At 48.9% G+C, this 15,856-nt stretch overlaps 1 protein-coding gene across 1 annotated transcript in view; it reads right to left on the reverse strand.

The window, feature by feature from the left end:
* TBC1D22A (TBC1 domain family member 22A) overlaps positions 1–15,856 on the reverse strand; it is a 319,915-nt gene that overhangs the window by 167,925 nt on the left and 136,134 nt on the right. Inside the window, exon 8 of the mRNA XM_060165087.1 lies at positions 12,629–12,743. Coding sequence (XP_060021070.1) covers positions 12,629–12,743 — 115 coding nt within the window. The remainder of the gene's footprint in view (positions 1–12,628; positions 12,744–15,856) is intronic.

A 15,856-nucleotide genomic window follows, 5' to 3' on the forward strand; every position in this document is an offset into this window, starting at 1 on the left:
TTGGAGCTTAAAGCTGACGATTCTTTAGGCCCAGTCAGAGGGGCTGGTGAACACAGTCTTTGTCGGTCAGTTAGCGCTCAAGGCTACCTTCTGCCCCGCTGGCTTGTGTCCACGCCCACAAGAGGTCCGGGATCCAGGCCTGCTTCACACTCTGTTCTTCACCCAGGGACGCTTGACTGAGCCTGAGTGGCTGACCAACAGAACCTCGTCCAGACCCGACGGGAAGAGCCATAATCACCGCGAGTCCGTCTCATGCTCTGCCCGCCTGGTGTCCACACCTCCGCCTGGCAGTGGAGGTCACCAGACGGGACCCAAAAGCCTGGCCTGGCCGCAGGCCATGGAAGAGCCATCCTCAGCAAGACTTCAAGCTGTCTGTGCAGGACTCGTGAAAGCCCCCGACCAGGGAGGCCGAGCAGGGCTGTGCCGCCCCCTGAGCCCGCCACAGCCACCTGACCGCCGGCAGCAGCTGCCCCGACGTCACCTGTGCTCGCCGCGCGAGGGACCCAGGGCTGGAATCGGGCCTGACTCGTGCTTCTTTGGAGAAAATGGTCGTGGAAAGAATGTCACTTGTTAGACTTGGCGATGGACACGAACAGCTCAGAGAGAGGAGCAGATAGGTGGTTGATTGGTCTTAGGCAGAAAATAAAGATTTCTGGAGGGAGGATGTGCAGGTAGCTGGAAACAATGGCCGCCACCAAACCACTCGTCTCCCAATATTTCCTCTCAAAACAATACAGAACCACCAAAAGGGAAAAATAAAACTACGCGGACACCATGGCCTCTCAGCTTGAAAACAAAGGCTGCCCACGCCTCAAAGTCACTGTCAGTGAAAAAGAGATCTCACCCCGTCCTGGCTCACAACCTCTCCTCCCCCCACCTCCGGGGGGCTTTAGGATGTGGGGGGCAGGGAGGGGGCCACGGAAAGTGAAGGACAACCCCAGCAGGTGGGGGTCTCACCGATGCTGTCCGCCATCTGGGCTGCACGGACAGAACCCAACACAGAGAACAACCCCCTCTTTAAGAAGCTGTGACTCTCCACCAGTAGCTCTTGTAACACGCAGTACTACAGGAGGAATAAGCATGTGGCCTGTGTGTAAAGACGTATGTGTGTGTATGGATTTGTTAAATTAATATTAACAAAATAAAATTTGATCTGACAAGGGTTTCTGTGATTTAACAACAACCTCTGCTAAAAGGGAAACCTTTAAAGATGCTGAAAAACAAAGAAGGCAGGAATTGGTACGTGTTATGTAAGAAACACTCTGCAAATTCCTGATTCTAACACAGTGAGATATAAAAATTCTAGAAGAAAGCTAAAGTTTGTGGGGAGAAAGGATGAGTGAGAGTCTTCAAATGTAAATGCAAAGCCTTCCATTCAGCCCACACCCCTCTGCAGGACTTTAATTATCACGTAGGGGTTCTGAGTCCAGGCCCAGGAAATAGGGTCCACGACTTTCTGAAACACTACGCAAAGTGTGGGGCAGGGGTCTCTCTGGGCAGAGCACCCAGGGCCGCAGGCTCTGAGCACAAGGCCAGCCTCCGAGTGGCCTTCACACGACTCGGGTGAAGTCAAGCGTTTCCGAAGGCCCTGGGCTGAACCGCTGAAGCTTCTGGATGTCAGATCATGTGGCACTTTATATTAGGAGGGTAAAGAGGGAAAGGATCCCACTAATGTATTGGTTAGCTTTTTCCTGTTAGCCAGAGCCAGGACCACTTCAGCAATGACTGCAACTTAAAACAAGAAATGAAGAGAAACCATTTAAAAGAAAGGAAATAAATCAGAAAACAACAACAGCCGTGACACCGCACTCCAGTGGAGAGGAAGCAGAACTTGTCCTCTGACGAAAGGCCTTTAAAGGCTGCACAAAGGGCCCCAATTAGGGAGGATAAAACTCTACCACCTCAGCCTCGGGAATCATATCCGAACGCAAGAAAGCACTTCGGCACCGTGTCACTAAGAAAAGCTACAAATTGGGGAGATTAATCCTTGACTTAACTACCAGCAGCAAAAGCACAAACGCACATGACCAAGGAACTCGTGGCCGGCCGCGAGCAGAGCCAGGCTGCCGGCAGCTTAGGAGGTATCCGCGGGGCAGGGCTGCCCGCCTGGCTGTTCAGATAAAGCAGAGACACCGATTCCAGATCCGAAACGCCAGGACCTCGGCAAGTTACTTAACTTCTCCACGCCTCCTTTTTCCTAAACTCAAAGCAGTAACGCCGACCCTAGAAGGCTGTCGTTAGAATGAAAAGAAATGCACAGTGAAGTTAATTAAACTGTGAACTTAGCTCAGGGGAATCAGGGAAGGGGTCGGGGAGAACCCCTTCTCTACCCCACAACCCTATGACACTCCAGCTAGACAGCGGCTGTCACTTCAAGGAAGGGGAGCCACCACCTAAGTACCAGGAGGAACAAGACGATTAGCTCATGGATCGGGGGCCTCGGAGCCCCAGGTCCTAAGAGACTAACCCGCTCACCAGCACACCAGCCCAGAGCAATTGCTCCTTAAACGTTGGGGACTGTCACCTAACACATGAAAGGCTGCACCTAAGCCATCACTTTTGGCAACGGAGGAAAAGACTGTAGACCCCCGGGGTCTGATTGGAGAGCGAGGTGAGGACACAGTGGGATCTAACTGAGGGAAAGCAAGGTCCCAGAAAAAGGCCCACAGGCCACAGAGAGGACTGGCTGCCTTGTGGGTGGGTGGCTGACGACTGTACAGGCTTTGCTTTGTTGTTCATAAGAGACACCAGCGGGGCTTCCCTGGTGGCGCAGTGGTTGAGAATCTGCCTGCTAATGCAGGGGACACGGGTTCGAGCCCTGGTCTGGGAGGATCCCACATGCCACGGATCAACTGGGCCCATGGGCCGCAGCTGCTGAGCCTGCGCGTCTGGAGCCTGTGCTCCACAACAAGAGAGGCCGCAATAGTGAGAGGCCTGCACACCATGATGAAGAGTGGCCCCCGCTTGCCACAGCTAGAGAAAGCCCTCGCACAGAAACGAAGACCCAACACAGCATAACTAAATTAAGAAAACTCCTATCCCAACATCTTCTAAAAAAAAAAAAGAGAGAGAGAGAGACACCAGCACCTTCCTCGGCTGGTGGAAGTGTAGCAGAGACCGGCTGATGCCAACGCGTGTTCCGCTTGTGCACGCGCTGCATTTCCACAAAGCTGCCCCAAATGAGTCCACCTCCACCTCGCTCCAGATGGGCCAGCGTGAGCCTCAGGGACTGGGGACAAACGATCCTGTGTGTAACGTCCCCCAGAGTGGCTGCTGGTCACACACCTGCTTCTGCCACGCTAGCGCACACAGGGCATAAGGCCTGCAGCCGCCAGGCTCCACTACAGTGTTGTTTCCCTACACACACACACACACACACACACACACGCACGCACACACGCGCGCACACGCACCCTTGTCTATTCCAAGTTCCTAATTAGGCCTGCTGAACACAGCTCCTGCAGGTTGAAAACTCAAACGTCAATGCTGGAGAGTGTCCTACTTGCTCCTGGCCCTTCAGCTAATTCCCTAAGTCCCTTAACATCGTGGAGCCCTCGCCCTCACGGGCAAACACTGACGTATCTACAAACAAGTGATGTGCACATATAAGCACACAGACGCACACGTAGGTCCTGTATCCAGCCAGGAGCTACCAATAACGTCCAGAACACCCCAAAGACAGAGCAAGATGGCAACCCCTGACACGGCTGCAGAGCAGACATTCAAACATCTTTCTGGTCCACAACCTGGCAAACGTTATCAAGACTTAAAAATACCCAACCGTTGAGTCGGTAATGGCTCTTCTAAGTACATGTCAAGAAAACACTCCAAAATGCAATCAGGAATTCACTTACTGAGATACTACGTGTACTATCCGTGACACTGAAAATGTAGAAACCAGGCAAACGTGCACCAACAGAAAACAGCCAAATTATATCACCACACAGCGGGCTACGGGCCAGAATGCTTGCGTTCCCCCCAAATTTAAATGCTGAAACCCTAACCCCAAAGAGGACAGTGTTAGGAGGTGGGGCCTTTAGCAGGTGCTCTGGTCATGAGGGCACAGCCCTTACGAATGGGACTAGTGTTCTTACAAAAGGGACCCCCAAGAGCTCCCGCGCCCCTCCCACCCCGCGAGGACACAGTGAGAAGACGCCGGCTGTGCACCAGGCAGAGAGGCGCCCCAGAATGCAGCCATGCCGGCCCCTGATCACAGGCGTCCAGCCTCCAGAACCGCGAGAAACAAACTTCGCTGCTTATGAGCTACCCAGTCTGTGGAACTTCGTACAGCAGGCCGCACGGACGAAGACAGGACCTCTACTTTCTTTACGACAGCTTTACTGAGGTACAACTTACACACCACACGATTCAGCCAGTGAAAGTGGCTTTGAGTATATTCACTAAGCTGTGCACAATCAATCACTACAACCTGATCTGAGGACATTTCGTCCCTCCTAATAGAAGCCTGCGCCCAGCGAGTCAACCCCCATCCCCCCGATCCTGCTCCCAAGCCACAAGCCACCGCTTGTCTATGCTCTGTCTCTACAAATTCGCCATTCTGGACCTTTCATACGGACGGAATCACACAGCACGTGGCCTCTTGTGGCTGGCTTCTTTCGCTGAGCATGACGTTTTCAAGGGCCATCCGTGTTACAGCGTGTCTCGGTCCTCCGGTTCCCTTTCATTGCTGAAAGTTACTTCATTGTACAGGTAGATCATCCTTTATTTACACCTTCATCAGCTGATGAACACTTGGGCTGGGGTTTGGGTTTCACTGGCTGAAAGGAACAGTGCCCCCGTGGGTGCCTGGGCAGGCTTTTGCCGGTAACTCTAGGTTTAACCCTTTGCTGAGATGCCACACACTGTTGATCCAAGTTGCTCGGCTAGTGTGATGCCCCCAGCAACACATGAGGTTTCTAATTTCTCCACATCCTTGCCAACTTCTCTTACTGTTCCTCTTTTTGATTTCAGCCATCCTAGGGGGGGATGAGGTGGTATCTCATTGTGACTGGTTTGCATTCCCTAAGGATTAATGATGTCAAGCATCTTTTCATGCTTATTGGCCATTTGTCTTATCTTCTTTGGAGAAACGTCTATTCAAATGCTTTGTCCGTTTCTAAAAATTAGACTATCTTATTGAGTTATGAGAGTTCTTTATATATAATGGCTATGTCTCTTAGCAGGTAGATGATTTGCTAATATTTTCCCCCATTCTGCAGAGGTCTTTCCCCTTTCTTGAGACTCTACAGCACAAAGTTTCCATTTCCATGTAGTCCGGTTCACCTATTTCTTTCTTTTGTCATTTTTGCTTTTGGTGTCATATCTAAGAAACCGTGGCCTAACCCAAGGCCGTGAAGCTTTACTCCTATGCTTTCTTATTAGAGTCCTATAGTTTTAGCTCTTACATACAGGTCCATGATTCATTTTATTTTTGTGTATGGTGAGAGGCAGGGATGGAACTTCATTTTTTTGCATGTTGATATCTTGTTGTCCCAGCACCATATGTTGAAAAAGACCATTTCCCCATTGGGCTGTCTTGGCGTCACTGTCAAAGATCAACTGACTGTAAATATGAAGGTTTATTTCTAGACTCTCAGTTCTGTTCCATTGATCTACATGTCCATCCATAAGCCAGAATGACACTTTCTTGATTACTGTAGTTTGGTAGTAAGTTTTGATATCAGGACGTGTGAATCCTCCAACTTTGCTCTGTTTCAAGACTCTTTTGGCTATTCTGTGTCTCTTAAATTTTCATAGGGATTTAAAGATAAACTTGTCAATTTCGGCTACAGTTCTGACAGGGATTGCACCGACTCTCTAGATCAATTTGGGGAGGACTGCCATCTTTATACTATTAAGTCTTCCAGTCCACGACATGGGGTGTCTTTCCTTTATTTAGATCTTCTTTAATATCTTTCCACAACGTTTTCTAGTTTTCAGAGTGAATACTGTACTTCTTTTTGCTAAATTTAGATCATTTTATTCATTTTGACACTACTGTAAATGGAACTGTTTTCATAATTTCATTTTTGGATTGTACACTGCAAGTGTATAGACACATAACTGGTGTTTCTACCTTGACCTTCTATCCCACAACCTTGGGTGAACTCATTTGTTGGCTTTCATAATTTTTTAGTAGATTTCTTTGGATTTTCTATATACAGATCATGCCACCTGCAAAGGGAGGTAGTTTACTTCTTCATTTCCATTCTCAATGTCTTTTGCTTCATTTTCTTGCCTAACTGCCCGGGTTAGAACCAGTACAAGGTTGAACAGAAGTGCAGTGCACACGCATCCTTGTCTTGCTGCTAATCATAAGGGGAAAGCATTCAGTCTTTCCCATTAAGCATGACGTTAATTGTGGGTGTTTCATGGACGCTCTTTACTAGAGAGGAGGTTCTTCTATTCCCAGTTTGTTGAGTGTTTTTATCGTGAAAGCGTGTTGGATTTTGTCAAAAAGCTTTTTCTGTGTCAATCATTCTGAGATGATTACGATGTTTTGTCTTTCAATCTGTTAGTATAGTGTATTACACTGACTGATTTTTTCCTATGTTGAACCAACCTTGAATTCCTGAGATAAATCCCATTTGTTCTTTTACTATGCTACTACATTCAGTTTCTTAGCATTTCGTTGAGGAGTGTTACGTCTATCTTCATAAGGAATACTAGTCTCTGGCTTTCTTTCCTTGTGATATCTTTGTCTCCCATTTTGGTATCAGGATAACACTGGCCTCATTGAATGCACTGAAAATCGTTTCCTCTCTTCTATTTTTGGAAGAGCTTGTGAAGGAGTGGTGTTAATTCTTTGTTAAATGTGGGGAGAATTCACCAGTGAAGTCACATGATCCTTGGCTTTTCTTTGTTGGAATTTTTTAAATTACTAATTTAATCTCCTATATACATTGTTCTTGTATATATCCATGTAGATATTGACAAATAAATGTACATATTATATTATACTATATTATACTGTATTATATTACATTATATTGAGAGAGAGAAACTTATTTTAAGGAACAGGCTCACACAATAATGGGGAATGGCAAGTCTGAAACCTCTAGGACAGGCCAGCAGGCTGGAAGCTCAGTCAGGATTTCTATGTCTTAACAAGAATTTCTTCTACTTCAGGAAATCTCAGTCTTTGCTCTTAAGGCCTTCAGCTGATTAGATAAGGTCCACCCATATTAGGCAGGGTAATCTGCTTTATTCAAAGACTACTAATTTAAATGTTAATCACATCCAGAATATACCTTCACAGCAGTATCTACACTGGTGTTTGACCAGATACGTAGGCGCCACAGCCTAGTCGAATTTATACAAAATTAACCATCACAGTCAGTTTTGGTCATTTGTGCCTTTCTAGGAACATCTCCTTTTCGTCCACATTCTCGAATTTGGAGAGTTGCTCACATTATTTCCTTAGTGCTGTTTATCTCTAAAAGCACTCATAACTTTAGTCATTTGAGTCTTCTCCCCTTTTCTCCTAGGTCAGTCTAGCTGAAGGCTTGCCAACACTTTGTTGATATTTTTGAGGAACCAACACTGGTTTTATTGATTTTTCTCCACTGTTTTGTATCCTCTACCTCATTTACTTTGTTCTAGTCTTTATTTCCTTCCTTCTGCTTGTTTTGGCTTTAATTTGCTCTTCTTTTTCTAGTTTCTGAAATTGAAAACTCAAGTTAATGACTTGAGATGTCCTTTTTTAATATAAGTATCTCTTGGAGCACTGCTGTAGCTGCATGCCGTAAGTTTGGGTATGTTGTGTTTTCATTTTCATTCATCTCAAAGTAATTTTCCTTGTGATATCTTCTCTGACACACTGCTTCTTTTTTTTTTAATCTTTTTTTTTTAATTTATTTTTGGCTGTGTTGGGTCTTTGTTGCTGCGTGTGGGCTTTCTCTAGTTGCAGCAAGCAGGAGCTACTCCTCATTGTGGTGAGCAGGCTTCTCATTGCAGTGGCTTCTCTTGTTGTGGAGCACAGGCTCTAGGTGCGCGGGCTTCAGTAGTTGTGGCAAGTGGGCTCAGTAGTTGTGGCTTGTGGGCTCTAGAGTGCAGGCTCAGTAGTTGTGGCGCACTGGCTTAGCTGCTCTGCAGCATGTGGGATCTTCCCGGACCAGGGTTCGAACCCGTGTCCCCTGCACTGGCAGGCGGATTCTTAACCACTGAGCCACCAGGGAAGTCCCCACATTGCTTCTTTATGGTTGTGTTCTAAAATCTCTACATATTTGTCAAATTCTTCAAATTTCCTTCTGTTACTGATATCTAATTTAATGTCTGTGCGGTCAGAGAACACAATTTGTATGACTTCCACCCTTTCAACTGTACTGGCGCTTGTTCTATGGTCTAGCATACTGTCTGTCCTGGAGAATGTTTCGTGTGCACTTGAGAAGAATGTGATCCTGCTGTGATGGGTGCACTGCTCTGTACATGTCTGTTAGGTCTAGGGGTTTTCAGGTGCTTAGTTTTCTTTCTTTCTTGTTGATCTTCTGTCTAGTTTTCCTACCCATTATTGAAAGGAATGTGTCACTATGTTTTAAAGAGACGTTTTTTAAGTGCTTAATGACTTTGGGAAATGTTTAGTAGATATTAAACAAAAAGCAATACTAGAATGTGCATGCATAATATGACTGCTGCAGTGTAAAAAGTATATTGACAAAAGACCAGAAGGAAATTAATAAAACGTGCCAATGACGGCTTCTGGGACAAGGAGCTATACTGTTAATGAGTTTTCCAATTTTTCAATAAGTCCATTATTTTGACCATCATCAAGATGTTTTTAAGCAGAAAATCTGACTACATACACGTCACGGGCTCTGCAAGCATACAGCCCGCTCCTGTCATTTCAGGGGCTGCCGAACAGCAGCCCCACCCTCTGGTTCTGACCCACTGGCGTTGCCAGGGCCCTCTGCTCTCCACTCCCCCCACGTGGAACAGAACTGCCACAGGAAGCCTCCTGTATGCAGATGCGCTCGTTTCTGTCTTTAAAATGTTTCTGAGACAAGCTGTGGACCCCAAAAGTACATTAGGTGGGAGGAACACCAAAGGAAGCCAGGTAAGGATGCATTTAAAAGCAGTCTTGGTTCAGGTAACACATGGAAAAAACAAAGTGCAATGAGGGAAAACTTAAATGCAAACAAGGAAAATTAAAACAACTGTTTCTAAAACTAACTTATCAATGAGAAATGAGCAACAGCTCTTCTCTCCCTGTCACTCGAAGCCCAATTCATACTGACAGTGGAAAAGGCAAAAGAATGGCGGCGCCACTGGCATTCAGCTGACAGCAAACTCCCAGCATCACTTCTGCTCTGTGTCCCGACTGGTTGGCATCACTTCTCCTCTGCGCCCCTTGCCAACCGCACACCAAATCCAATTCCAGCGCGTCCCAATCTCCAGGAACCACGTGCTAAAACGTCTTCTCTGGGCAAAATTAACCTGTTTAAAAACAACCTGTGCTTTTGAGATTCTGATTTACAAACAGGAACATAAAAATAAATACCCATGGGGCTTCCCTGGTGGCGCAGTGGTTGAGGGTCTGCCTGCCGATGCAGGGGACTCGGGTTCGTGCCCCGGTCCGGGAGGATCCCACATGCCGCGGAGCGGCTGGGCCCGTGAGCCATGGCCGCTGAGCCTGCGCGTCCGGAGCCTGTGCTCCGCAACGGGAGAGGCCACATTAGTGAGAGGCCCGTGTACCGCAAAACAAATAATAAATAAATAAATAAATAAATACCCGTAATGTTCATAAGCAAATACACTGTTTATGCCAGCCACTTTCTGTATTAGCTTTCAAGAGTAATTTGTTTTACGAGAAAATGACACATAAAATCAAATCAAGCAGAGCTTACACATGCTGATAATGAAAATCAATTGTAAAATACTCCTCATCTTCCCAAGTTCGTCACCGGCATTCGTCCCACGCGCCCAACCCTCATTCAGCCCGTCCGAAGAGCTGGTCCAAAGTGCCAGAGCAGTTCCTAAGTCTAAGTAGCACAGAGGATGCGGAGCGGGTGCTTCTCCGTTTCTCGCTGTGCTGAAATTACTTGGTTCAAGTAAAAGATGTCTCTACTTAAACTGTGGGACTCAAGGTGACCGAATAATGGCTCTTGATCTTAAATCACATTTAACATTGCTCAAAGGAACGTGGCAGTCCCTGTTTGAAAAACACAGGCTTTACTTAAAACTTGCGCCACGCCTGGGGGGAAGAAAACTAAAAAAATCCAACGACAGGAGAATGGTTTCATGAATTATGCTACATTATCTCAACAGAATATTATGTGCAGGAGGTGGAAACGATCTTTACAAAGATTTCTTAATAATATAGGGATGAGCTTATGTTACAAGGTTAAATGGGGAAAAGGCATGAAACGATTTTATACATAATGTGCTTTGAACTCCATAAATACAACACACGGCGAAAAGACTCAGGAGCTCTGCCCAAACGGCTGTCCTCCCCGGGGCGCTGCCGCGGGCCCGCGCCCCGTCTCCAGGTCGGCCTGATGGGGATACACAGGCACAGACACCAGCGAGGGATGACCAGCGAGCAGCCGTCGGGGGCCCCAATGCAAAGGGCGGTGGGAAACGCGGCCGGCTCAAGGCTAGAGGGGCCCTCCTTCCTTCCAGCACAAACCAAGACATCAGGACCCCCGGGCTCAGCGGAGCTTAGAGAGAAAGAAACTGGACCCAACCCTGCGCTTCCCAGCCGGGAGCCGCACCACGCCACACGGAGCCCTCCTCCGCCTCCGAGCACACGGCACCCTCCCAGAGTGACACTCAGCTCCTGGGCTCCCCCCCGCTGGCCTCAGCACCGCTTGCATGGCCATCTTCTCCCACCTCCGCCTCTGGACAGTCCGCACACCGTGACCCCACCTCCAGGGTCCCAAGAGCTCTCCTGACCTCCGTCCCCAGCCGTCCCTTGGGGGGGACAGGCACCTCCAGGGCCCACCCAAGACCATGGGCTCCATCCCGAGGTTAGTTGGGGATTTGTTCCACACTTACTTGGAGAGGCTGTGGCTGGCGTGGTGCACATGCATGTGTCTGTGTGTGCCCGAGCGTGCATGCACGTGTGCGTGCACCAAACTTGCATTTTGAAGACACTGTGTCCCAGGAGGAGACCTGGGCTGCTGGCAGCCCCAGGAGGCCAGTCGAGCCGCTGCACGTGTGCGTGTGTGCGTGCGTGCGTGCGGGAGTGTGCGGTCAGGGCTGCGGAAGGCAAGGGGAGTCTCTTTGAGTCTCTAACCGAAGGCACCACTTGAACATAGATTCTCTTTCCTCCAGCTTTTCTCTCTTCCGGACAATTACCATCACGGTCATGTCCCTTCGTCCTAGCTTGCTGATCATTCAGACAAACGCACAATGGATCGCTTGGGCCTTACAATGTAAGTTGCTGCTAGACTCATTAAGGCAAACTTATTTACCACATTAATTAAGCGGTCTATTTAACACGGAATATCAGTTCTCTAATCACATCTCAGTTGAACTTCTTCTTTCAATTAACAGCTCTGAAGTCTACTGACAGAGGTCCTGCTGTTCTAGGATCATTAAGAACATTTTCATTATCTGTCAGATGAGAGAGGGAGAAGCAGAGAGGCAGGAGCGCTCTCAGGAGTGACCTGTCCCTGCTGAAGAGACGTGGGGGGAGCAGCCCGTGCTCGCTGGTTGCTTAGCAATGAAGAGACTCCCATGAAATCGTCAGTGCTGGGAGAGGGGTGGCCACAAAACGGACCAAGTGGGTACATTCTCATCCTCAGAGGATCACATCTGCCCCGGAGTCAACCTCACCCTCCAGATTACAACAACGATGGAATCGAAGCTGACCAGAAACTGAAATGGCTAAAACACAAGCGAAAAAACCAACAAACACCAAGGCAGGAAGGTTCGCATGAAGACAAAGTAATATCAGTTTTAAAAAAAATGCTACAACTAAAGAGTAAACCCCTCCCGTGGCATTTAGATTTTATCCATAGATGAATTAAAAAGCAGATCCTGCACATGTGTTATCAGAATTGTTTTTAAACTTGAAATATAAACCAGGTGAAGGTATATTACAGTTGGCTGCTGCAACATAAATGGAAGAAAAAATATGCAGTCCTCACAGAGAAACAGCACAACCCAACCTAAATGCCCATTAAACCAATTATTTTGCATGTAATTAATATTTCCATAAAATTAAATGCTACTAGTATATCAGAAGCAGAAAGGTGATGAACTGCTGCACAAATGCAATTAAAGAAGATTCGGTTTTTAGCTTGTAAGCAAAACATTCAACTAATATTCTGCCACCTTAACCTTACCCATTTCGATCCAAACCATTAAAGCCAGCGCTCTGATGACCGTTAACACAAAACTACACTCCCCATATATACTGCATTTCTCCTCATATATTAGTAAAAGGAAGATATTAATAATAATAACTGCATCTTAATGTCTTCGGCAGTTGGGCATGTGGATTTAAAGACTTTTTTAAAGCTGGCATCAATGAGAAAACTACTATTCTCTAATATCAGTTGTCATTAATAACAGTAAAACTAATAGCAATTTTCAGTACTGGTATAATTATGCATAGCAACATCGTAAGGCCACTGAAGTCCATGTTTAATGTTTGTGAGAAGGAAACATCATGATATGGTCTTACCTATGTATTCGCAGATGAAGACTACAAAGAAAGGGGTGACGAGGTCATTTATCCCCTGAACGTATCCACTGGCAGGGTGACGTATGGCCCATATAAACAATATCCTTTCAAAAATCTGAAAGAAAATTGAACAGCTGGTGAAGCAAAAAGTGAACACATCAGAAACTTTTAAATGTACACATTCTTAAAATATACACTATCAATACTTTTCGATCTCTAATACGAAAATACCAATGGGTTTCATTTTTTTGTAAAATTCCAGTTATCTTAATTTTTTATAGACTCACAAGCAACATGGAGTACGTCACCAACCCCTGGGCTCAGTCCCACCCCACGAGCTGGCTCCCACAAAAGATGCTCTCTGCTCCTCCAAGCCCCTTGGGTAACCACGGCATGTGGCTGCCCTGGACTTGGCCAGCCAGCACAGGAGCACCCAGCCTATCAGTGAAGGAGACAGGGATGGAGGGACAGAGGGATGGATAGGCAGGGGGGTGGACGCATGCATGAATGGGCACACGGATGGATGGAAGGGTGCATGGGAGGGAGGGAGGGAGGGAATGGGTGGACGGATGCTCTAAATTTCCCACATGTGATTTTTTTTTATTGAGGTATCATTGACATATAACAGTATGTTAGTGTCAGGTGTACAACATATGGTTCAATATCTGTAAATACTCTATTGGGAAATGGCCACCATAATAAGTCTAGTTAGCATCCATCACCGTACACACGTTATACATTTTTTTTCTTGTGATGAGGACTTTTAAGATTTAGTTTCTTAGCAACTTTCGAAGAGGGGATACAATATCATTAACTGTACTCTCCGAGCTGTACATTACAGCCCTAAGACTTTTTGTTTCATTCTGACCCCGTTCACCCATGTCACACACACACCCCAACCCTCACCTCTGGCAACCACCAATCTGTTCTCTGCATCTCTGAGCTTGGTTGGTTTTTTTAATGGATTTTCTTTCAGATTATTTCCCACGATATTGAATAGCTCATTATGAGATACTGAATACAGCTGCCTGTGCTATACAGCAAATCCTTGTTGCTTGTCTGCTTTACGATAGTAGTCTGTACCTCTTAATCCCATACTCCTAATTTATCCCTCCCCCTCCCTTCCCCTTTGGTAACCATAGGTTTGTTTTCTATGTCTGTGAGTCTGTTTTGTTTATGCATTCACGTGTATTACTTCTTGGACTCCACACGTCAGTGACATGACAGATGTCCTCTTAAACCCCCGGAGACCAATCAGCATCTGGAGGCCGGCGTCTTCCATCACCCCTGCCCCCGCCAGCCGTCCGACAACCCGGGGGCCACCTCTCTCCCGACCGCTACACACTCACTCACGCCACCCTCTCCTCCACCTTCCTTCAGGAGAGGGATCTCGCCAGGCGCAACACAGCGCCCTCAGCCACGCGCACGCGCGTGCCGGGCTCGCTGCCTAGAGAGCCTGTCCCTCCCCCTGTTTACCTGGCTTCCAGCTAAGCCCCAGCCCTCGATGGAGACTGTGCTGCCACCTGTGCCTCCCAGCCTGCTGGGAGAGCCAAGCGCTCCTGCTTGGGAGCCTTCCCGGGTCCCCCACCCGGCAGAGCGTCCCTACTGAGCCGAACCGCCTCCCTTCAGTGACGCACCCACCGCCAGCTCCCCGACCCCGGGCTCCTGCCACTGGGCCAGGCCTCGCCGCCCTCCTGGGCCTCCCACCAGCGCAGGCTGGACCAGCGAGCGTGCCAACAGAGGATGACTCACATCATTTCCAAACGGGCCGACCTCGCAAAGCCGAGCATGTTTGTACCCAAGGAGGTCAACCCCTCCGAATACTGCCTACATTCCTACACATCACCGGGCCTGTGGTCTAGACACCCCCAAGTCACCACCAGCTCCGGCATTTACAGCGAGGGGCCTGGCGCCCAGACGGGGGAGGTCAACCAGGGCACGAGCGGCCCTAGATCCCAGGCCACCGCCCAAACCCCACCCTAGCACTCGTCCACTGGGGTTCTTCCAACTGAACCACAACGGAACCACCCGTTCATCAGGCGGCAGCTCGGCCCAGCACCTGTAACAGGGGCACCTGGTAAATGTTTGCTGAGTGAGCAACACGTTCATGCTCTCTATCCACACACATTTGTCATTTTAAGTCAACAGCTTTCCGGCCAGCACTGAATATATAAGTCAGATCAAAAGACCAAAATCATTCAGCGACGTCCGCCATTTGCTGTCTCCCACAGACAGCACCAGGTGGTGTCCTCACGCTGCAGCATCAGGCGCACCGCCCTCGGTGACGCGGGGAGCAGCACCCCGCCAGCCAGGGCGGCGGCAGCCGAGGACACGAGCAGGCGGGGTCCGTGCGGGCACCCCTCTCGGGCCCCAGCACCTCTCAGTCACAGGTCAGCATGCGGCAGCCACGGCCCCGCCTGGCTGCGTGTGCACGAGGAAAGCCCAGGGACGGGCGGCAGGGCTGCGCGTGCAGGGGCGGCCTGGGTGCGGACAGGCTGGGAGGGTAAGGCACCCTCAGCCCAGGCTCCGCTGGCAGGAGAACCCCAGGACTGCTCGTCAGGAAGCTCTGTAGGGGCCTGGAGCCCTGCAGGCCAGGAGCAGGGGAGGGTGGACGGGGGCTACACGCAACATGCAGGAGCAGTGACAGGCATGGGAGGCCCGGACGGCTGGCCACACGAGGGCAGGAGGGGCAGCAAAGGTCAGCTGAGCATCTCCTCGCTCACTGGGGCCCTGGCAGACCTCCATCCAACGCTGCACAGTCTGCCAAAGATGACCGGCAGGCAGGGGGTCCACCTGTACACCTCCTGGGACGCCCGCCCCTGGAGTTTGAGCAGGGCCCTGTGACCTGCTTCTAACCAACCAAATACAGCCAAGGGGATAGGATTACATCCAAATATCATAACCCAGCCTGCCAGGAGACACTCTCCCCCGCTGGCTTCCGCGAAGCCAGCTTCTGAGCTATGAGCTGCACGTGCAAAGGGCCACGTGCCGAGGAACTGAGTGGGGCTGAGAGCCAGCAAGAACCCGAGACCCCCAGCTCTGCAGCCTACAAGCCCCCAGATTCTGCCAGCAGCCAGGGCCGTTTAGAAGCAGACCCTTCCCTAGGGGAGCCTCAGATGAGGCTGTGGCCCAGACAGCACCTTGACTGCAGCTTGCGGAGATCCTGAGCTAAGACCTGCCCAGACTCCGGAGCCGCAGAAACTTTGAGACAACAAATGTGAATAAATG

Source organism: Lagenorhynchus albirostris, chromosome 11 (genome assembly GCF_949774975.1).
Source record: "Lagenorhynchus albirostris chromosome 11, mLagAlb1.1, whole genome shotgun sequence".
Taxonomy (NCBI): domain Eukaryota; kingdom Metazoa; phylum Chordata; class Mammalia; order Artiodactyla; family Delphinidae; genus Lagenorhynchus; species Lagenorhynchus albirostris.